Source organism: Ammospiza caudacuta, chromosome 3, assembly GCF_027887145.1.
Source record: "Ammospiza caudacuta isolate bAmmCau1 chromosome 3, bAmmCau1.pri, whole genome shotgun sequence".
Lineage (NCBI taxonomy): Eukaryota > Metazoa > Chordata > Aves > Passeriformes > Passerellidae > Ammospiza > Ammospiza caudacuta.
This window is the reverse complement of record NC_080595.1, coordinates 18191641-18216419: the sequence shown is the minus strand read 5'-3', so window position 1 is coordinate 18216419 and position 24779 is coordinate 18191641. Positions and strand designations below refer to the sequence as shown.

The following is a 24779-nucleotide window of genomic DNA, read 5'->3' as shown; positions in this document are numbered from 1 at the left end:
TTATGTAATTCATCCACTCATGCCATTTAACCTACTTTACTGTTTGTATGCACGATGTGCTCCATGAATACAAAAAGGGGTTTTACTGAGGTCACTGAAAGTTGATTGCAGGATTTGGAGATACAATGGAAATAAATGAAAGGTTTAGTTCTAAATTATTTTAGTAGTAGTTTGCTGCAGTAGTTATTTGATGCTGCATTGGACTTCTGCTTTTTCAGCCTCTAAAAGCTCAAAATAACCAATAATAATTAAAATGCTAATATGTATGTCATGGGTTAGTGAAGTTGAATAAATGCTTCTTGGCCTTGGGAACTTCCATACTGAGGGAGAGAACAGGCCTAGGTAGAACAAAACACCATGGAAAGACTAAGAAATATTAAACATCTCTATGGTAAATATTTTCTCTAATTATTTGTAAAGTATCAATTCCATACTATTATAAATGGACTCTGTTAAATATTGCAATTTTGCTTATAAGGAATGATACCTGAATGACCACATTTCTGTGAAAATACAGCTTTGTGTTTTACGTTGCAAGCTTCCTACTCTCTGAGTGCTAAAAAGAAGTACACCCTTATTGTAGGTACAGATTTAATATGTCATCAGTGTAAATTGTCTGTCTTCATAGTCTTTATCTTACTTGATTCTGAGCATTATACTTCCATACAGAGGAATATATGGTAAGGGATCCATGAGCTTTGTAGACATGAAGTCTTCACAGAAGAACCAGAATTGTCAGATCTAATTATTATTATGTTCCTGGTCTCACAGCAATGTCACTGAGCTGATTACTGTCAAGCTTTAGGTTATGTAACACTGCAGTGCTACAGTTAGCCTTAATATCTGGTTCTCTTCTTCCTTGCCAGCTCTTCATACCCCTATTCCTTTTCTTTGGAGGAGGCACAGATACATTAAATGTGTCTGCATCAAGAACCTGAAAAATAAAATAAGCCACTGGGATGAGGAGGTGCCCTGTGTTTTGTCATGGAGTCTGAGGGATTGATTACATTTGTTCCTATCTAACTTGACTTTGTCATCCAGGAAATGTGATAAACTCAGTGCAGAGCCCATAATCTGTTGCTTTCTCTGGTGCTCACCCAGCCTTGCCCTGCAGAGCTTTTGGATTGCTTTCATCCTCCCTGCGGTTCCATCAAAGTCAGAGCTATTATGTCTGGAGGCATTTTCTCCCAGCAAAACAAGGAGTTTGAGGAGCTATTGGCTGTAGCTACTTCATGCTTTGGAAAAACCAAATGTAGTCAGTGACTGCACTGTGACTTAAAAAAATGAGATACCTTCTATAAACCTTATAAGCACCATTTTAGCTGTTCTTTTTTCCAACTCAAAACAAGCTGAACTTGTGTTCAAAACTTCAGTTATCTCCTGGCCCTGCTCCCTTGGACCAGCAAGTATCACTGGCAGAATTTGGACAAAAATGCTGGATATCTTAGGCCAGGATATACTAATGTAATTATGCAGTGCTTTCTCTATTTTCATTTCTCAACTGGAATGCTCTCCTGGAAAAATATTCGTTGGAATATGTTGCAGTTTGTTTGGGGATCCCTGGGGAGTCTGTAACACTGCAGGAATATGTTTTGCTTCTTTTGGAACTTGAGCTTTTCTTGGAATGATTCCCTTCATTGCTATTGGTCTGTTTATTTTCTGAAAACAGGAAGGGAAATATCCATGTTAAACTTATTTCCCTGTTTCCAGCTCTAACCATGTACATATCTTATAATTTTAAAGGGCCTTTCCCCAAGTTGTGCAGGGCATGTTATAAGAAAAACTTATGAAATTTTTTCCATTGGACAGTCAGCTAACTATAATTACTGTTTTCCCAAGGAAAAAAATATCTTTAAGACTTCAACTCATATTGTTGATAGTGAGTCACAAGGAAGTAGAATCTACATTTTCATGTTTGAAATACTTTATCAGGAGAAAAAAATGTAACACCAAATTATTTTATTTAGCAAAAAAAAAAAAAAAAGTTTCATTTTGTTTCAGAGTTTCTGGTTGGAACCTTCCAGATTTTTTTCATGGTAATTTTTGGCTGTTTTCTTAATTTTCATTATTTTTTCCAAATGAACATCCTAATCCCAGACTTCTGTTGGTCTGAGTCCAGTTTCTAGACTGTGAAAAGTATGTTTCATGCATGTTTCAAGGAAGAATAGCTAGTGGAAGACAACCTCCAAAAGAAGCATCTGATGATCAGCCAGGATTTCTCCAGCCAGCCTTCTCCTGGGTAGCTTGCTGCTTACTTCACTTGTCTTCTTAATTGGTTCTGGATGGCTAAGAACAAACTTGGAGGCAGCAGTGCCACTGTGAGGGACTAGAGCTTCTCACAAACAAATCCAGGGGCACTCAGCTCACTCTGCCTTTTCTGAAAACACCTAAGGAGGCTGAGATTTCATTCAGTCAGAGTAGACTTTCCTGTTCTGAGGAGATGATGCAAGCTGAGTGGTGCCGTCCCTCAAAGGAGAATGAGTTTTACTCATAGTCTATAATTTACTGCAAACTAAAAAGCCCACCATTTGACTTGAGAAGATGATGAAAAACCTGGAAAAGGGGATATAAATGATTGGGTTTGGATTGTTATCCCTAAGGGTGAAGACTTTGTATGGAGCGAGCAACTTCCCATAGGACAATTTTCTTTTGTTTCATGTCAGAGTTGCCATATGCTGTCTCAGTGAATTTGGATTTTAATGATAAAGTGTTTTTGCTTTCATGTGCCAGCAAGGTTTGGAAGAAAGTTTAAATGTATAAAAGAAATGCAAGTTTCAGATTGAAATGGAAAGGTATAAAAAAAGAACATTGCTTTTAGGAGTCTGAATCAATCTAACATTTATTGGTGTCCTGCTATTCACTGTAGAATGTTGAACACTTTTACATAGAGAGAGGATGTATTTCTTTAAGGACAGCTGGTTACGTGAAATGTTGTTTGTCAGAAAAATCAACTCAGTGTGGTTTTTTTATTAGCACTGCACTTGAGAAGTGTGTGCAAGGTGAATTGCCTACTTGACTTGTGAACAATGAATAATTCAGTGGGAGCCAGAAAGTCAAATGAATCTTTCCAAATACTTTCTGTCTTCCTACAGAGTAGACAAAAGTGAGAAAAGGACTGCTTCAGTGATTTAACACTTGCTGCTGAAATGATCTATCCATCTGAAAAAATTTGTAGTTTTTTATAGTATTTAATGAAACAATATTTAAGTACAGGTTTCAAAGCACATTACAAATATGGATTATATGTATTTCACAAATGCTGGAAATAAATGCGGGAAGAAGAGGACCTTAAGTTTTCCAAAAGGTCATATAGCAAAGCAGAGGTAAGTAGGAGTAGATCTGAGATGCCCAATCTGCTGTCTGGAAGAAAAAAACCCCAACGACAACAACAACAAAGTAGAAGTTGGATTACAGCCATTTGTAGTGTTTACAACACCTGGGCACTAAGAAAACTGAGATGAGAACCGTGGGAGCAAAATGAAACCCGAGATTAGAGCAGATCCTCTGAAGCCCAAAAGACTTACGCAAAGGACAGTAACCTTAAACTGTAATTCGTTGACTAGTGCTTCTACATGCATGATCTGGAGGTGCAGGAGAAAATACTGTGCTAGAGGCTATGTAAGCATAAAAAAACAACACAGTTTTATGGAGTCATTTGTCCCTAGGTATATTCCAGTATTAGTGATCCTGCCTCTGTTCCTGTTCTTGCTTCCGCATGGCTCATTCCAGCTTTTCCCAGGTATTTCTTTATCCTGGGTAAAAGCAGCAGCAGATGGAGAAAACTTCTCCAGCGTTAATAGAGATTAGAGCCAACTTCATGCTCAGGAGACTTTAACCTAAATGACACTTTTTCATTTACTATTTTCATTCTTTGCTGTCCAGTGAACAACTTGCTTTTTGCATAAAATATGCACAAATTGACTGAATGTGTTTTACTTCATATATCTGAAATACACACGTGCAATGTTTCCCAGAAGGTAAAATCCAGCAGCACCTTGCCTTTGTATTTTCTGATGAAAAGCAGCAGAAATTTGGGGAATTGTGTGTCTTTTTGCTACTTTAGACCTGCATTAGACTCTACTACTGACCCCAGACTTGTAATGCTTGGCTGGGGAGGAGATGGTTTGTTAGATAGATGTATCAGTGATTTCTCAGCAATTAGAGTTATGTAGGTGTTAGAGGTTTTTATAATATTTGCTTATGGAAGTTGGAGGTCTCCTGGATCTCAGCAAGGAATCTGTTATTTAGCTTCCTGCCATCTTCCTGCCTGAGCTGCCAGAGGAGCTTCATCAGGACTGGGAGTCTTCTTAAGTCTGATCCCGCACTGCAGCACTGCCTCCAGGCTCAGGTTCTGTCGTTTGTGAGTGCATTATACTCTGATGGAGATGGAAATGAAATGATAAATAGTTTTTGTCCCCTTTGTGAAGTTATTTGAAACCTCTTTTAATATATTTTTCTTGATTAAAACAGCAGCTGCCTGCCCACACTGACTAGGGGAGCTAATGATTTTGATGAAAGACATGATGAATAATTTGCTCGAGATTTGTATGGGGTTTTTTTGCCAACTCCTGAGTTAAACTGAGAGGAAACATATGAGGGGAGAATAGGAGAGAACTTTTTTCAGTTCTGCCTTTATTTTTTTTCTTGTGAAGGTTGACAACAGATAAGGTGTCTTTTTCCTTTTCAGCCCTATTTTATATAAAGAGCTCAGATAAGATTTCTGAGCAATAAAGTAGTTTTCAAGGACTGTGTTTTCATGAGATCTCAATGAAAAAAACAAACATAATAACCGTATTCTTCCTTCATTCTTGGCCAAGCCATGACCTCAGTTACACATTCATGTAAGGTATGAGCTTGCGCTCTCAGCCTCTCTAAATGTTGCCTGCTGCGGGAATTAATATAAAGGGAAAAAAAATTGCCCTAGACAGTTTTCATCACCTGTTGGGACCTGTGAAGTTTGAGTTCAACTGGATGGAGGCTTTGAACAGTTTTTCCCTAGAGGGATGGTGTTAAAAACAAGAGACAGACGTTTCTCCAGTTTGCAGCAGTGAAAATATCTGAAGTAATCTCACAGAAATGAATAGAGTGGACCCATGAACAAGAGAAGATGGAACCTGGGTCTTTGCACTTCTGGAGAACTGAATCTTTTCCGGGAAGCTAATACCAAATGTACACTGTTGTTCCACTGTAGAGGTTCACCTGATTATTTTTTGCTGTGGTGTTCCTGAGATTAAGAGTTTAAGTATTCATGCCTCTTCAATCATGACTGTTTGGTTGTTGTTGTTGTTGTTGCAGGGGCAGCTGGTGTTGGGATAGGGAATATGATTGCATTTTAACAAGTTCTTTCTAAGCTAGGACATTATCCAGATCTCATTTGCAATTTGGTCCATGGTGAAATGGAGTGAGATGAAACTGGAGAGACTAACAATAATAACTGGATTGACCTTCCCTGAAACAAAAGTGAGGATGATGAGGAGCCATACCCAGAAAAGAGAAATGAAATTTTCAGACCTTTTCATGAACCCCAGAGGTTTTTTCTGGTCTTTTGTTCAGGTTTCCCTGTTTTGCAGGGAACTCTGTGTCTTTTTGCTACCTTAGACACTCCTATTACCCTCAATCTCATAAAATGATATTTTGAACCAAGACTTCAGCAGTTTCATCCCTTATATAATTCTGCTGTATTGTTGGCATCACTTTGTTGTTTCTAATTTTTCTTTGGTGATGGTCATTTATAGGTACAGCTCACCTTGCCCTGAAAGAAAAGGCCGAGAAGAAAAGACATCATCTCTGATGTCATTGCATTGGTGACAACTTGCCACGTCTATGATTCTGCCATTTAGCACTGGATGTTTTACACTTCTTCAGGCCCAAGACACGTAGGACTTTCTATCCTGGTGCCAGTCTGGGCATCTCTTAAAGTTGCCATGAAGTGAATCCGTCTGCTGTAGTAGGTTATTTTCCTAAATCTCCTTTTTGTTGCTTTGGGAAGATACATCTTGAGTGCTTGCCATAACACAAATTAATTCTGGCTTTCTGGAAATATGAAGAGTCCCTAAATGCGTGTGCAGCAGGCACTGTTAGTATTAATCAGAGATTCATCACTTCTCATATGAAAGAAGTACAATTTCATGAGGGAAGCTTTTCTGTTAAATTTTTATTCTGTGGAAACCATAACATGAATTTGGTCTCAAAGTCTGAACTGAGTAATTTCCATAGAATTTGCATGCCCATTTTTGATTGCCTGCAGTGAGAATCCTGAGCAAATTATTTTCTTCTATGATCTGCTAAACATTTGTCTCATTGGAAATAAACTTGGAAGAGAAAGAAGTATACAATGAAGACAGCAGTTTATGGGAGTCTGTGGAAATCTTTGGTGATAGACTAAATCCTAAATATGTTTTTGCTATTCTCAGTCCTTTGAGGTATGGGCTGCTTTCAATGAGCGTGAATAGAGGAGTCCCCATTAATATTAATGCAAGTTATGTATGTGTACTGGGAGCAAAATATACCCTAAAGTCTAATTATTTTATGTTAGTAATTGAACTGAAAAGATACTTCCTCATTCCTGGCAAAAAAAAAGCAACAATCATTCATAGAATTTTCAGCAGGATGAAAATTTTATCACTTCATTTAAACCAGCCTCTGCTCTGACCCAGTGGGAACTAGGAAAAATTCTGGTACCAAAATCCCTGCTGTTGCACATGCAACTGCAATTAATAATGAGTTTTGTGTTCTTCAGGAACCATTTTTCATTGCTCTAGGCAGTGAATAAATAGAGAGGCTTGTGACAACTTCAGACCACTTGGATGACCTGATCCCTTGAAATCAAGTAAGAAACCCCTTTCTCTCTAAGATTTTTGAAAAAAAATTTAATTCTGCAGATGTGCTTTAGAGAGAGGCTTGGCCAGCAGTCTGTGGGACAGGCTGCTGGAAAACATGGGCAAGGATGTAAAAAGCCTCTCTGCTGAAGTGGGTTTTGAGAAAACCCATTAAGAATATTCAGACCACATTTCTGTGTCTTAGTATCAAAGAGTGGTTTGGGTTGGAAGGGACCTTAAAGACTATCTAGTTCCAACCCCCTGCTGGGCAGTAACACCTTCCAGAAGACTAGGTTGCTCAAAACCCCATCCAGCCTGGCCTTGAACACTTCCAGGGATGGAGATGCCTTGTGCTGCCTGTCTCTGTGTTGTCACTGAGGAGAATTTCCTCTGTGATGAACTCAGCATATTAATGCTTGTCTCAGTTTCACAGGTTTTTTCTTTCCCTGTGGGCACTGTTATGCTTGGGCCAGCTGCATGTGTCCTCACCACTTCACTGTGTTGGCTCTCCAGCCTACAGTTTCATATGGGATGGGATCCCTTTGCCAAGTCATTCATCATCTGGTGTCTCTCTTGTCAAGAAAAGAACTGTAGGCTTTTGCTGGGGGCATATGGGTTCAATATGCTGCTCAGGCTGAGCACTGGACAGCTCAGGAGTTCAGGTGCAGAATGGTACTGTTGTGCCAATTGATGCCAATCCTCATCCCAGATTCTGGGATGAGGTGGGGAAAGGGCACTGATGTGGATATCCCTGGGCACCAGCAAGTCCTGCAACTGCACTTTGCAGGCTCCAAGGCTGTGATGCCTTATGAAGGCCGACCTAGAACACAGACTAGATGGAGCTAAAGAATAAAGTAGGTATTTATTAAAGGCCTCAGTGGATACATTTTGGGCAGCACAAGAGCCTGACCAGGGCTACACCCAAGATGAACCTAAAAATGGTCACAAAATGGATGACTGGTCACGAGGTCTCACACTTTTATGAGTTTTGGTCCATTAGCATATTGGAACTAATTTTCTATTTGCAGCTTTAGTCCATGAAGTCCCATCCTTGTTTTTCTCTCTTAAGTCCGTGTTCTTTATGCTCTTGGACCTGAAATCCGGATCAGTTGTCCTTGGTTCCCAGTTAGAGAAGGAATTGTTTTATCTACCTACTCTGTGAAGAGAGCTTAACATCCCCTAATACGAAGCCCAGACCCACACACTAAAGCAGTACAGAGTCTGAACAATATAAAAGCTTAATCTGAGGCATCAGCTGGAACTGAAAAAGAACATTTGATAGTTAAAAGATAGGATTCTGATGTACATGTCTTGACAAGGATCAAGTACAATCCTCTGAAAGTATCAAAACAAAAACTAGTTTGGATAAAGGCCAGAACAGTAGGACTGTGGCTGTTTCTTTCCTTTTTGTAAGCCAATCCCTTACTTGTCATTTCCCCCCACCTTTCCTCTTATTACAGAAAGTGTTCTCTAGAAATGATTCTGATTTGATGTGTGGCAGATGGCCTGTCCCTGGCAGGTATACTCTACTAACCCAGTGCTGTACAGCAGTGATACATAAACCTCTGCTGATTTTATTAATGTGGTTGGTGATGGGGATCCATCTGATAAACCTCTGAATCTAGGCACTGAAATAGTGCAATTGCAACCTGCACAGCTCAATCATCAGTAACTTCCTACTTGGCTGGGAAAGGCAGGGATGGGAGCAAGTTCCCATGTCTTTTCTGTCATGTGTATTATGGTAATTAAGTAGCTGTGAGCAACTGCTCTGCTTTTGGTTGCATGAGCAGATGTGTGAATGTCAGCAGCAGCATAATTGCCATTTTCCCTCTGTCAAAAGACTGACTGGCTTCTGTTTTGTATCTGGCTTCTAGTTATGAAATTTCCTCAGAGAAGACATTGTGCAGCCCATGTACTATCCACTAGACAGCTCTTTAGGAAAATCAGTGGTTTGCAGTTTTTTATCTTGTTTCCGCTGCAATAGCAGCAGACCTCTGAAGATGTTACGGATGGTCAAGAAAGGCTCACTAATATATCACTGCCACTCATGTGAACATTGAAGTTTAAGTGTTACAGGTTTTAAATACTAGAATAAGCTGAGACTTCTTTGGCAGTTGTTGATGTATCACTCCAGGCAGGCAGCTTTGTAAAAAAATAGCCTTTGTTCTTTATTAAAGCTAAATGGATCTTCTGCAGTTGTCATTACCACCTGGTTGGAAAGTGTTGACAGCAGTGGGCTGTAATCCCTCCTAGCAACCTGTCAGCATGGTACAGTGAGGACCCAAATCAGGGCAGGGACCCCAGGAGCTGCTGGAGGAGGGGTGTGTGGTGTCCTGTCTGTGCAGAGGTGCTCCCTTTCATGGTAGCCAAAACAGCTCTTCTCATCTTTAAGCTGCATCATTTGATTGCAGAGCAGGAAAAGCAGGGAAAAGAAAAATTGGATTGAGCAGTGACAGTGCAGAAGAGGTTATGAAAGAGAATAATTACATTCTGCAGGGCACTCTGAGTGTTGTAGTCAGGAAAACACAATCAGAAGGCTCTTTGTGTGCTTTTTGAAACCAGTTTTGAGAAAGCCTGGATTCTGCATGGTGGAGCCAACTTTTACTTCACTGACACCTCCTGTCTCCAGGTTTGAGGACTGACAGCTAGTTTTAAATAATTATTTTAATTCAGACTTTCTTAATTTAGATCAGATTGATTTTCAGCTGAGTTCATGCACTGCATGTAGGACAGCATCGCTGACGCTAGTCTGCCTGCCTTCTCTCCCAGGGCTGTGATCCCATTTTAAGTCTGGAAGCTGCTCTTCAGCTGAGGTCCTGGTAACAATTTTCCTGCCTCTGGATCCAGTGGGGACAAGCTGCTCAGAAGGAGCAGATGAAGCTGAACTAAACCTTTATTCTAAGCTCCAGGCACAAGGGAAGTCCCATACAGGTCCTGCTATGGTAACCATGACTGAATGCTGTCATTTGATTTAGGGGTCAGCTATTTAAAAGTGTCTGGGTTTTTGACTCAGAAGTGGTTTAGAAATGGAGTACAGATGAAGAGCAAAACAAATAAAATAAAGGAGAGGGCAACAGGCAGCTCTTCAATGAGACATTAGGGAGGATTTGCTGTAACATAGAAGCAAGGGTAATGTGTGCCAGTAGTTGTGTGAGAGAAAATGCATATTACAATTTTCCAAGCCGATGGTCCAAGGTGAGTGATGAGCTATTTAGATTAAATTTGAGTGGGAAGGAAGCTCCCACTTGGAGAATGAAGTGAAAGTATGATGAGTTATAGGTAAGGTCAGATGCTGACTTTTAATTGGAGAATCACTTTGGTGACCAAGGGGTGTTTTTTCAGCATATGCTGCAGACTTAGTTTTAAGACTTCATCCTGCTAAGTATACTGCTAGGCTTGACATAGCTAATAGGAAGAGTAAGCCTAGGTTGAGATTTGCTAAAGAGTAAGCCTAGGTTGAGATTTGCTAAAGGAAGGGGCAGTGGTAGTTTCCCTAAACTACCTCCACAGGTGTATTGCAAAGCCTTTCTAATCCGTCCATATGGAATATATTGAAACAAAGTCTATAAAGCAAATTTGCATCTTTACAAAGGAAATACATGAAGTTAGAGGTGAAGCTGCTTCAAGTCGTGCTTTATGACTCCAAATGTGTCTGGGCATTAGAACAAATATTCACACATTTACAAGAAGTCTCTTCTATGTTAGGGTGAGTCAAGGGGACATTTCTACAAAAAGAATAGCTTCACCTTTTAGTTGAGTTTTCCCATAAAAACAAAATTCAGCTGATTTTTCTCCAAGTGGTATTTTCTCACAGTCCTATATATCTGAAGACTTACTTTGTGAAATAAATTGACTTAAAATCAGCAGTTAGAGTAATCTTTAGCCTATGAGCACTCCTGTTTTCTTGAGATGTATCAGATATTGTGTGTGGAAGTAGCTACTGTACTAAGGGAATCACTAAAAAGGTGGTTATATAAAGGTGGATTGTGTAGTATATATCTCCTTATAGGACCAGTGAGTTGTGGAGTAGGAGGGAAGTCCATTGCTAGATGACTACCCTGGGGTATAAGAAATGGTCCAAAGTTACAAGTGATGACAGAGTGAATAATTAAATTAGAAGATTCAGCATCATATGAGCATCTCTCTTCTTTGCACAGACACAGCCAAAAGGTTTGCAATCTCAGATGTGATCTGGGCCTGATTTCCATTTAAACTAAAACCCTTCTTATACTGCAGAGAGGGTGCAAATATAACTTAGACCTACTCTGGTTATCACCTCAAAGATTGGTGGTCCTCTTTGTAATAAGTAAAAATCACTCTAAAAAAGACTTTTGCTGTTGAGGAAGAAGAAGAAGGCAAGTTTGGTTTTTTTCCAATCATAATGTTTTAGGAAAGTCATATCTGCAGTACTTGGCAAAGGAATATAAGATAAAGTTTCTGCAAGTTGCAGTTCTCCTAATTTTGCAGCTAGGTAGGATCTGCAGTTGATAATGACCTAAATACAAAAGGCCCAATTTTATTTTCTGCAACTGGGCATGCTGTTTATACCCACATAAGGGGTGATTACTCTGATTGATTTGGAAAGGCTGATCATTTCTTTGACCCATATAACTGGTGGGACAGCAAAGTGCAGAATTTACCCATAAGCTGCCGATGAAGTGTCCTTGTGGTTTGCAGTCTCTGCATATCTACTGGAAAGACTAATGTATAGTTATAGCCCAACTCCAGGGAATTTCTTTGTTACAGAGATCTTTGATTTTGTAACTGAAGTGACTATCATGGCTATCTTGCAAGAAGATGTGGAAGAAAATATAATTTACTTTGTATTTTTTTGTATTATGTAGAATAAGAAGAAGTTTTACATTCCTCTGGAAACTTCTTAAGATTTCAGAAATGCTCTCATGCTGGCTTGTCTAAGAAGTGGGAAAAAAATTTGAAACAGATTGCTGAGAATAGCCAGCACCTGTGATAGTGTAGATCCTGGTATGTTTCTCCTGTCCAATTGAAGAGAAAGTAGAGGTATTTGCTTGTTCTTGAGGCAGTGCACAGAATATCAAGATATGCAGGGCTTTTTCCACTGTCTCAGTGTTTCCACTTAATAAATTGTACCCCGGACAAAAAAAAAAAAAAAAAAAAAACCAGCAAAGAGGGCATGATGCTATGAAAATTTGTTTTACCAAATTGGCATTTTCTATTGTAGACCATCCATACTCAGCATTGATTTTACATTGCAGCTTGACCAGCTCACTTGCATTTCAAAGTAGAAGCTGGAGGAGCTATTGATTGCTTAGCTGAACAGGTTGACTATGATCTGTAGTCTCCTTTTATGCATTGATTCCTTGTCTCTTTACTCTCCGTATCCTGAATGTCTCTGAACTGTGAGAGGGCTGCTAAATGGACAAAAATATTGATTTCCTTTCCTCTTCTTTTATTTTCAAAAGCTCCTTATTTACCAAGAGCAGAACTAATATCAGGAAAACAAAAGATTAAAAAAGGCAGAAGGATGGAAGTTTTTGTGTATTTTTTAAAAAACATATGAACTTGGTTGAAACTGGAGTCCTGTAAGTTGTGTTTTCATCAAGAAAAGTTATTTGCCTGTATGAAACCTTTGAACTCAGGCTGTTCAGCTTCATATTTTACTATTGTCTGATCGATAATTAACTTTTGGGGTGGTTTCCTGAATGGCTGTACCTCTAATATTAGGATTATCCATGATTTTTGCAGAGAAGTTAATAAGCAGTCCCAGCTATGCCAGGTTTTAATGCAGAATGAATCAGTAAGTCTTTTGTTAGAGTTTTTTGTACAGTGTTTTGTTCCTATTTTGTTCTCCCACAAATGTGACACATTGTAATACCAAGTTTAGAGGGACAGAGGAAAAATTCAGGGAACATAAGCTGGAGTCAAATAAAAATTAGGAGACATGCCGAGAGGGATCACTGGAGGGACAGCATTAGTGTCCACATATTTACATATCTGCTGATGATCTGTGTAAGCTTAAAACATGTTTGGGATGGCAAATGGGGCTGGTTACGGAAAGGGTAAAACTAGAACTAGTCCAGAACATCAAAGTGTGATGATAAAAATACCCAGGAGGTCCTTGATATCTAGTGACATTGTTTCAACTAGTAACAAAAAAGTAAAAGCAACGTAGAAGGATGCCTAAAAATAATGAAAAAGAGCTATTTTACAGGGAGTGTTACTTCTGTAAATCAAAGCAATTCTCATGTTGTCTGTGCTCATCATTGTGAAAATAACCATTTAAAAATAAAGAGTGATACAAGTATTTTATGGAAGGAGATGCACTTTTCCTTTAATGAAATATTTGAAATGAAGAAAAAAAAAAGGTTCTTGTGTGTGGTGGTGTTCACAGGGGTCCCAGGATGAGGGAAGAGATGAGAATCTGACTCCATGTTTCAGAAAGCTGAATTATTATTTTATGATATATATTATATTAAAACTATACTAAAAGACTAGAAGAAAGGATTTCATCAGAAGAAAAGAAAAGGAAAAGAATGATAATAAAAGCTCGTGACTCTCAGAGAGTCTGATACAGCTGGACTGTAATTGGCCATTAATTAAAAACAACCACATGAGACCAATCAAAGATGCACTTGTTGCATTCCACAGCAGCATATAATCATTGTTTACATTTTGTTCCTGAGGCCTCTCAGCTTCTCAGGAGAAAAATTCCTAATGAAAGGATTTTTCATAAAAGATGTCTGTGACACGTGTCCTTTGCTTAGATGTGGTAGGGAAATTTCTGTTGATAAACTTCCAAATTTCTAAGGATTTTTCTCTAACACAGGATTTATGCTGTAGTAGCTGCTACATCTTTGCTATAGGGTAAGTCCCTGTACAAAACACTTGCCAGGATGCAGCTGGGGAGAAACTTGGAGAAATTGTTATGAATAATCCTCCAGAAACATCTACGTTTAGCAACAGTGTCTTGTTGCTAGGTATGGAGAGATTTATGTGAGCCTTTGAAGTCATTAGTTTGCTTGAGAGGAGCAGTTCTCATTTTATTAGTAAGGATTGGATGGTCAGTGACACTCACAAGCCCTCTAATATCCCTGCTTGTGCTTTCTGGGCCACGAAACAGGCTCAAAAACTTTGAAACTGAGCAGATGGATCTAACTCTGTCACAACAAATGGCATGAATTTTCTGCATTGCTGTGTATGATGGGTTGACCCTGGTCACATGCCAGGTGTGTGCCAAAGCCTCTCACTCCTCTCCAGAGCTGGAAAGGAGAGAGAAAATATAACATAGGAAGGTTCATGTATTGAGATATGGATTGGGAGAGATCATTCGTCAAACATCATGGGCAATACAGGCTGTAGGTAGAGATATGAATTGAATTTATTACACTAACCAAATCAGAGCAGGATTATGAACCCTTAAGAACACCTTCCTCTCACCCCTCCCTCCTTCCCAGCTCTACCTCCTACTCCAGCAGTGCAGGAAGACGGTCACTGGTCAGTTTCACTGACCATAACCCCATTCCTGTGAATCACCTGTGGTTTCTTTGGTTGCTCAGGGGGGAATTGTTTCTCCATGCCACTTTAGGGGCCTTCCCACAGGAGACAGTTCTCCACAAACTTCCAGCCTGAGTCCATCTCATAAGCAGCTGCTGAAAACTGCTGCAGTGTGAGTCCATCCCATGGGCAGCAGTCCTCCCAAATCACTGCAGAGTGGGGTCACTCTTGCATGGTGTGCAGTCCCTCAAGGACAGGCTGCTCTAGCGTGGTCTCCTCTCTCCATGGGCCTCTCACTGGGTCACAGCCTCTTCTCAGGCACTCCCAGCTCCTCCACAGGCTGCAGGTGGATCTCTGCATCCCCATGGATCTCCATGGGCTGCAGGGCGTAGCTGCCTCACCATGGTCTGAACCACAGGCTGCAGAGGAATCCCCCCAGCTCTGGTGCCTGGGGTACCTCCTGCCCTGCCTTCTCCACTGACCTTGGTGTTTGCAGAGTTTTTCCTCCCATATATTCTCACCCCACTCTTCTCTGGCAATTGCAACTGCACAGTAACTTTTTTTTCTTTCTTCTTAATTGTGTTATCACAGAGGCTTTACTACAGTTTCTGATTGTCCTAGGCTTGCCAGTGGCAAGTCTGTCTTTGGAGCTGCCAGGGCTTGTCTCTGCCAGACATGGTGGAAGCTTCTAGCAGCTTCTCACAGAAGCCAGCCCTGCAGCCGCACTGCTGCTAAAACCTGGCCCTTCAAACCCAGTACACTGTCTGAATAGTGTTTAGCAGCCTCTTCCTCCCTGGTTATCATTTCATTTATAGAAATGAGCTGTCCCCATCGCCATTTGAAAGTAATTCAGTTTTGCTTTGTTCATCTGACTTGCTGCAGTTCAAGTAGATCTTTTCGCTAGTGAGGAGCTTCAGTGTTACTACTTTTACTTTGTAGTGGAGAGTCACACAAAAATGGATTACTTAGCAGCTTTAACAGAAATGTAGAATGCGAGATGGGTGATCCTCTCTGACATTGTATTTCTCTAATATATACACCTCTCATGATACAGATGGAATGGATAGTAAAATTAAACATATTTGTCTAAGAATTTAGAAATCAGAGGTGAAAATATGCACTCAGTAACTTAGTATTGGCTTTAGCCGCAAAGGGATGTCATTTATGAATAACACCCCTAAGAGCTTGTGAAATGCTGAATGGGACATGCTGTCCCATTCTCATAGCTTGCTAAAGGGTTTGTCACTGAAATTGCGGGAAAAACAAAAACCGTCTAACAACATTTTAAATGTTAGAGAGTCAAGGTGTTACTTTATTATTTGGCCAAGATATATCACAGAAATCATCCATGTATAGCCTGATTCTGCAGAGAGAATAATTCCATGACACATGACAAATACTAGATTTTTCAGATTTTTTTATACAGTCAAAACTCATAGAAACAAATTGGGTCAGTGTTCATTGGTCTAAAGTTGTGTAGTTTTTAGTACTTGGTGTCCTATTGTTTCTATGTTTCTTTGCTTCTGATGTTAAGTACATCTTCATTATTTGATTTTCATACCAGTCTTTTCTGGAGGAGATGTCTCCAACTCTGGCAGAGGTAGAGTCTGGGGTAGATGTTCATATATGGCCACTGGTGGCTCTTTCTCTTTTGGGCTATTCCCAGTCTGTTGAGATGTTAAATTTATCAGACCTTATCTAGAGTCACAATGCCTTGGAAAGAAACTTAAAATTATTTTTCCCCAGGGAAAGGCAAACAAAATCCCTTGACTAAAGTTATACAAAAATTTTTAAACTGGTATATTTTCCAACAGGTTGGATGTGCTGATCACTGTCTCAATGGAACTTTTCTGCTTCTCTCTTTTGTTGCCTCCATGTTTCTTTGGATATGAGAAATTAATGCTGCCAACAGTCAGTACAGCGTTCCACTATCTGAAGGTGGTTTGTTTGGTGATGCCTTTGTGCATCTGGACACACTGTCCCAAACCACCTTCAAGGGATGTTGATCTCTAGTACAGTTTATAGGGCCTGACTCCAGCCACCAGCCTGACTTCTTGAAAAAATACAGGCTATTGGTTTCTCTACTTCACCTTCAGGAACAGACCTGTATTAACCCTGAGGCTTTAGAGAAAAAGGAACCATTACTTCCTTTGATTCATCAACTCACTGGTATGTGCTTGTTGGTTTTTAAATCCCTCAACATGCCTATTTGATGTCATCAGTTGGGACCACCTTCTTCCTCTGGAATTTGATTCAAATTCTCCTGTTTTGAAGTTCTTGGTGTTAGAGGTTCAAGCTGTAGGTACTGTTCCACTTTTGTACACCCACTGGTATGAATGATTTAGCAAATCTGTCATTTATGCTCAATATAACAGAGTCATTTAACTGCAGGATCTCATTGGTGCAATTAACCCTGTTCCTTTAAAATGGGAGCTGATTGTCTTGGCATTCATGGGAGCGGAGAGCATAGTACAGTGGTGCAGTTCCTTGCCCTTCCAGAGCAGTACTGCAGTCAATTGATTATTTTGTGAATTGGTTTTGCATGCAGTATCCTGCTGGTTTATCATCATCCAAGTGACTGTATGCACCATGCAGAAGTATAATGAAAATCAATACTAGAAACCTTTTTTCCCTTGTAAATAAAGCCATCCATGGGCTACCTTTGATACATGAACTTCATTCTGGTTACAACACAGCTAATAAATTTTTCATAATTTAATTTTATGCTAATAAAGTAGATGCTCAAGTTCTGATCTGTACTTAAACTTGTATCCTAATGAAAAAGGAAGAAATTACTTAGGAATGAAATAAACAAAAGGCTGTTATTGTGGATAAATAAACCTAATTTTGAGATGGTAAAATTCATGCTATATTTGTAAGAAAATCTTTTTGTTTCACTAGGTTCTAATAAATATCATACTTCACAGGCTTGAATCATTTAGTGACTGTTATCAAAAGCCTGAGTCCTATAAATGCTGCTTTATCTGCTTCAGTTAGAGAAATAAGGATTTAAAAGCTGGTTTGAGGTTGCATTGTGCGTGGGAATGAGGGCTGGGTTCCAAGTCTGAATGTCACACAAGCCAATGGGATTGTGCATGTTACAAGATGAGAATGTTTTCCAGTACTTTTCTACTGTTACACATGTAGACGTGTTCTTTCGTGCATGTGTTTATGAAACCTTGGTATGGTACTTAATGCCTTTGTATTACTGGGGACGCCTACTCTTCTTTCAGAAGTAGAATCAGATGCAGTCCCTCTCCTGATCTAAACTACATATGAAAGCAGAAATTTCCTTCTTGGAAAAAAAAAGTGCATTTTTATAACACAGGTGCCCAGTTAGCAAGAAGACAAAGATTTTACTGAGTCAGCTGTGTGCAGCCCTAAATGGGCAGTTTTCCACACAGATCACTGGATTTGCATGATCATTTTCCAAATCTGTTTTTTAGGGATCTTTTTTTCTGTAATATATGGATGAAACCTGTTCTTGGGCTCATTGCTTTCTAAACATATCTTTGTAAGGAAAAAGGCTAATTCTTACCTTGTGGTGGTTAAGAACATGCTGCGAGGCAGCTGATTAAGGCAATTTGTAGCTCATGGAAAAAGCTACCAAGACCTTTTCCAAAAATTTCAACTCTTTTTTTTTTTTTTTGTTCCACAAAAATGCCTCATCTTTTCCAGTTTTAATTGTATTACTTACTGTTATTTGCAAATATGAGGAAACCCCCTTTGTTTTTGTGGTGAAAAGGAGGTTCCAGAATTTCTGAGAGTGTTCTGTCTGTGGATGGTGGCATCCTGTTGCCCCTTCTCCAAGTGAAACATTTAGAAAACAGCCTGCAGAGTGGTTTCAGTTCAGTGAAAATTATGCCTCTTTGAGGGGTGTATTTCCCTTGTCTCAGAAAATTATAATGTTATACAAAAAATACACCATGTTGTATTGAGAAGATGGAACAAATCAGACAAAAAAGATGATACTGAAGAGGGAAAACAGCCTGTGCCATTTCTGCAAATTGCTCTCTCTCTTCCTCTCCATTGTCTTAAAAGACAAGCCAGGGCTCCCCAGCATTGCTTTTTAATTGGTAGGAATCCTTTTGTACTTAATCCTAATTCAGTGCCTTAATGCAGGCAGGTCCTGCAGAGCCAGCAAGCTTACATGGGAGCACAAACGACTGAAATCTTTTTCTCTGGCATCCCTCTGCATGAGGCTTGTCTTCTGTTCCTAATTATGTTCTCTGGTGACAGCTTGGGGTTTGCAGTGGCAAGCAGAGAGGCAGGGGAGAGGCTGGGAGCGGGGAGGCAGAGCGACACGTGTTGCTCTGTCTCCATAGCATCACTGAGCTTTGTCTTAGAGCTGTCAAACACTGTGCTTATAGCTTTCTTTACTGTGTACAGTGACCTGGTGCCATGAAGTACACCTTGTATGGGTCCTGCTTAGTCACTGTCCTCTTACCAGGTTATTTCATATTAGATTTTTTCTTTACTTTCAATCCATTCCACTTTTAATGAACCTGCACAAGTATTGGGAGCACACATATAAGTGAAAGAACTGATTCAGTATATTACCACTTGATGCTGTGATAAATAGGGATGATTCATGGTGATAAAAATTGAAACAGTAATCAATATTGATACAGTAATTAATATTTGGGAATAATAAAATAGTTAAAAGTTGTAATGCCAAAGAAGAGAGGGAGAGGAGGGGCTCCATCTCCCACCTTCCCAGCAGATGTTCTCGAGGACCACAGGAATGAAGCCGAAGGTGCAGTTGCTAAAAATGAGCAAAAACAGTGTTGGGTCCCAGAAAATGCTAATTATAAGGGATTTATTGCCTTGATCTGTAGATGTAGTGATACGTTAGTCTTGGCTTACATTGTACTGGCTTGGTGCGCATGTGTAATCCAAAGGTGAATTAAAGGACACAGATGAAGACTGCGAAATGAAGATCAGGTGACCCCCAAAGACTGGTGCGACCACCAAACTGAGTGGTGGCATATGCGCGGTAAAGGTGGTAATGAGGGTGGAGATAGAGATATGACGAACCGAAAATGGGAGGAGATGGTATTTACACATGGCATAAAAGGGGGAATCTTTACTTGGCAAGCTTGTACGTGATGTGGCAAGGGTCCCAGAACCCTGCCCTCCGTACCCCGCGGTTATCTTTTGCTTATGCACTATTATTGGAACCAAATTATCCCTTATTTTAATCAAATTGTATTGTATCCAATTTTATATTTTTTATTTTAACTATTAAATTAAAATTGCTACTACTGTTATTATTGTTTGGGTTTTTTTTATGATGGGATAATTGGGCAAACATAACAATGCCTTTAGTTAAGGAGGTAAAATTCATACAAGTATGTTGGTAGAAACCTTTGACACTGCCTTTTCACTAGGGCCATGCTGTGCCCTATCCTACTCTCTGTGAATTAGTATTAGGTTTCCGGGGTTATAGTGAAACAATTGAGATGTGAGGAAAATAGCTTTTAGCCCCCATCAGTTAGATTCCAGTTTCACCTCTGTCACAGACACCTCACTGAGCACTGTCTCTTATGCTCATGCTTTAATTGACTGAGACAGAAAGATGCCTCCAAGAATGATTCAACTGTCCTAAGATCTGATTGAACCTTTGGATGAATTTCTCCTGTGTTGATTTTGACTGACACTATATATATAAGGTTGCTATGACACAGTAGTGTAACTCATATGTATGTATTTTTAATCTGAAATGCCCAAAGTCACACATGTAAAAGTTGTTCTCTGAGTTATTAGATTTGTTAGGGGGTCTTACTGACTTCTTGTATTTAATGATTTTAATGGTTTTAATAATTTTTCATTTTAATTCCTCTTAGATCAGATTTTTTTTTTCTCTCTCTCTCTTTTTTCTTTTTTTTTTCTTTTTTTTTCCGATTAAATGTTAGTACTCTTCATGCTGTCTTGTTGTCAGGTGTTAAGCTAAAGAGTGCAAAATAAGTATGCCAAAGTTGACAGCACCTTTTGCAAGGTCTGTGAATATGTTACTAATATTACAACTACAGTTACAGCCACTGAGTGGTTTCCTTTAGGAAGGCTCTTTTACTTGGGTACAAATAAGATGGTTATGGTCTGACATTTGAAGTTCCTGCCTCCAAAGATATTTGCATGTTTAACTTTTCTTATTTTCAACAGTGCTTCCTTAAATGTCTTGTGGATTTGTGGTGCATAAAGAAAAGGACTTCTGAAAATCTGTGATGACTTGTGTTTTATAACCTGTGTTTTCATATCCTATACTTCAGCCACTGTGGTCAGTTTAGTGGCTTTTTTGCCATATAGTTTTCCTTACCAGCATATTTATTTGTCACTTGTTTAGTGCAAGGATAATCCTTGAAAGTAGATCATTTTACAAGACATTTTTGAGAGCCTCAGAAGTATGATGAAAGCTCACAAGACCAGATTTTTTTCTCCCAGAAAATTTCTTTGGCAGTGTCCAGTCCTGCTATAAAAAGGCAAGCTGGGGGTTTCTTTTTGATAGATTTATTGGATGAAAATAAAATGACGAGGCTGCCAGCACATGTACAGCCTCTATAGGAGTCCTTCACCTCCTGTATAATGTTGTGGCATAAATAATCAGATTGTTCCTCCCTATCAACCAGGAAAGGTTATCTAATGATCTTAAAATGCCCTGGAGAAAAATCTGGAAAAGTAGAAGTGTGGTTGAGACCTGCTTCCTCACTCTGACAAATGTCTACAGCTTGGAGCTGTGACATATTTGGAATTTGTTAAATAATTTTAGCTTCTATTTTGGTGGCAATGGAAAATACAACTGTGACAAGAGGACTCATGATAATAATGATGCCTGGAGAGGGGCTCACTCTTATGCTGATTGGTTGGTGTCTAAAACATGTTCAAGCTGAGTTTTTCTCCAGATAGGTCACTCTGTGGGAGTCTCTTCCCCTCACAGCTGTTGCAGTAGTCCTGGAGCATTCTACCTCTTTGTAAATTCTGACTGGAATCAGTCCCTGGTTTAGAAGTTGCAAATGAATGACACAAATAGTGTGTTTTCATAACCCTTATCACTCATGAAAACAAGTCAGAAATAAGCTTTTTACATGTGTCAAGAATGCTGGGGTAAAGATGTAAAAATTAACCCTTCCAGGTGAGGAAAGCTGTGCAACAGGAGGGATTCATCCGAAGGAAGCGAGGATATAGAGACATCAATGACATTGACATCAACATGAATGATCCTTTATTTACAAAGCAGTGGTACCTGGTAAGTTCTGAGAGAAAATCACAGTAATCATAACAAAATAATCACAGTAATCATAACTAAATCATTCAAGTCATTCTATGCAGTTGCATTGTTTTCCAACAGTTCTTTCCAAATGCAGGACTTGGGAATGGATCCAAGGCTCTGCTGTGTTGGTTTTAATTGTACTCCTTTTATATTGGGAAGATCCAGCACATTTCAAGAGATAAACTTCTTTTCAGTCAGTGGAAAGATCCTTAGAAGGCTTGAAAGAGAACTGTATTGATGTCCTGTGGGCATTGCTGGTGTGCTGATGTGACCCCTAGAACTGCATATGAATCATGTCTTTGAGTTGTTGCTAGGTAAAATATTGTTATGGAATTATAACAAAAAATTAAAATGTATTTGCTAGCAAAAGTTAAAGCTTTTATTTTCTTATGTAAATTTGAATATAATTTGGCAAAAAAAGAAGAGCTGAAAATGGGTGAATTTTGGCTTAAGCTAATATCAAAGGAAATTTGTATTTTGCTTAATTGTTTCAGGTTATTTTGTGTCAGTTTTTTTAGAGTGAGAAGTCTTTAGTCATGAAAGAAAAGTTCTATTTTTACTTGGAATTGAAATGATTTTTTAATTTAAAAAGTTGACAAAGTAATTCTGGTCAGTTTTATTGTTGCAACATATTTATGATTAAATACTCAGTAAATACAGTACTGCCTTGTTAACTTAAGAAGTGTATTTTTGCTTAAGAGTAATGTTTCTTCCTCTTAATCCATTTCTTATGTTTCATTAATCCACCCAATATGGCTGCAGGTTTTTTTTTCTTCCTGAGGCAAAATTTTCAAATGAATTGGAGGCACATTAGCATGGATGGGATTTTATCCTTGATGAGTCGATAAACTGAAGTGAGGATTAAATCACTTATCTTCTGGTAGTTAATCAAAATGTTGCAGTGATAAAAATAACAAAAATTTAGGAAGCTATACAGTAGATCCCTGCTTTCAAGAAAAAGTATGTCCTGCTCATAAAAAAGTCCTCTGTAAAATCAGTTGTTCTAACTTTTTTCTTAGATTGATCCACTTACTGACATGTTAAATGGAAAACTCGTTTTTGGGGTCCAAAAGATTCTGTGTTTAACCAAATCTTATAAACCACAAAAAATTGAATTTTGCCAGTGTTGGATTTTGTCAGGTAATTCTTGTTGTTGGGGGGTTTTTTGTTTGTTTTTTTGTTTGGTTTGGGTTTTTTTTGTTTTGTTTTGTTTTGTTGTTGTTTTTTTTGTTTGCTTGGTTGTTTTTTTTACAGCTGCATTATTGCAGTAGATATGATTATGGACAGATGCATACTCCAAAAACATATGGAATATGTTTTCTGTACCAAAGATGCATGCAAAGGCATAAAGGAAGAACCAGTGACTGTGGAAATATGTCAGTCAAGTAAAAAAAGCTTTTTTTTTTTCACTGATATATTAGATTAACACTGGTCAAGCAGATGGGACTCCTGGACTTGACCTTAATGTAGCTGAAGCATGGGAGCTGGGATACACAGGGAAGGGAGTAACCATAGGAATTATGGATGATGGTAAGTGAAGACTGAGTACTAATTTAATCCTTTAGGTAGACTTTTTTCATTTAATTGAAGTTAAAAAAAAAAAGATTAAAAAGTAATAATCAATTACTTGTAGTGGTGAGACTTCCAGCCTCTGTAAATACTTAGAGATCTTCAGGGAAAATATGATACAAAGATAGGGGTACTGAGGAATGGATATCCAAGCATTAGAAATAGTTTGCAATTATCATTCAGATATATTCCAGGTCACGCTGTAATAACTATTAAACCTAAGGAGAAACTCCCCTTGATTTCTGTAGGCACTGACTGGAGGAAGAAATTGCTGTACAAAAAATACCAAAGAAAATGTTTTTTGGATTACATTATTTTCAGTCATCGTTGATAGCGGAAATAATTAAACACTTTCATACTGAATATCAGTGAAGATCTGCATATTAGATATATTGCTAGTTTCAGACTAAGTTCAGGAAAGATGAAGATAAAAGGTACAGTTGAAGTTACAGCTCTTCTACTTATGGTTTCTTGCTGAAGTAAAGGAATTCCATGCAGTCTCTCAACACTCTTTGGAATAAACTTTGAATGTTTTCCTTTAATGGGGCTGAATAAAATTAAAAATAAATAAAATGTCTGTATCAACATATGTTTTCTAGAGTCAGCTGAGATCTGTCCTTACTTATTTCTGTTCCTCACTTGCTTACTCCTGTGGCAAGGTTTTTGTGGAAGTAAGAAAGTAGACTCAGACATCTGGATATTAGGAAGAAATTCTTTGCTATGAGGGTGGTGAGGTACTGTAACAGGATGCCAGGGAGGTTGTAGGGGTGTTCAGGGCCAGGCTGGATTAAGTCTTGAGCAACTTGATTTATGTATTGGTGAAAGATCAATCTCATCCAAGAGATGACCTCTTGTGTCATGATTTCACTGATCTCACAGAGGCGGGACCTGGCTTTCAGATTAGCAAGTCATGACTGTCATGGGAATGATGGCAAACTATTTGAACTTTGGGTCAATAAAACTGATGGTCCATCAGATACAACTTTCACAGAAGGGAGTAATTTGCCTTATAATTTGTTTCTAGGAACTCTAAAAAAGATGGCCTGGATAACAGGATTCTTCATAGAGATTTTTATTGTCCGTCTGCCATTTGGATCAGTAACAAGGGTCTCTTAAGGCAAATCTAATGCTAAGGACCTTACAGAATGAGAAGTAATCTTTCCATCAGAAAAACTGTGATGATGTGGCATTCTCCTTGCAAATGAAATAGATCATGTAATGGGGAAGTGATTAGAAAAACAGTATTGAGTGGTGCTGATGAAAATGTAGCATGAGATTGGTGGCTTTTGCTTTATATGTTTTAACTGGCTTTGTAATAGGTCATTGTATCCCAGCTCTGAGTGTAGATCTGCCACCTTTGTTACACCATCCACTGGGATTTATACATTTGCCATGTATAGAAATATGCCATGCAATAGAGTGAGTTTTCTATTATTCTATTGCCATTCTATCATTCTATTGCAATAGAATGAGTATTACACACTTAGAATCTTTAGCACGCTACCAAAATGTGGAGCCTATACACAGATATTTGCTAAAATTATTTAATCCAATATTTATCCTTTCATGCATATAATCTGAAATGTTTGCCTTAGTGATCACGCCAAGTCTACTCTAGGTAATTTTCTACTTAATTTACATTGGTTAAAAAT

At 38.8% G+C, this 24779-nt stretch overlaps 1 protein-coding gene across 2 annotated transcripts in view; it reads left to right on the top strand.

Moving 5' to 3' along the window:
- PCSK2 (proprotein convertase subtilisin/kexin type 2) overlaps positions 1 to 24779 on the top strand; it is a 110105-nt gene that overhangs the window by 32281 nt on the left and 53045 nt on the right. For both annotated transcript variants that reach the window (XM_058800783.1, XM_058800784.1), the window contains exons 3-4: positions 21421 to 21534; positions 22980 to 23088. In XM_058800783.1, the coding sequence (XP_058656766.1) occupies positions 21421 to 21534; positions 22980 to 23088 (223 nt within the window). The remainder of the gene's footprint in view (positions 1 to 21420; positions 21535 to 22979; positions 23089 to 24779) is intronic.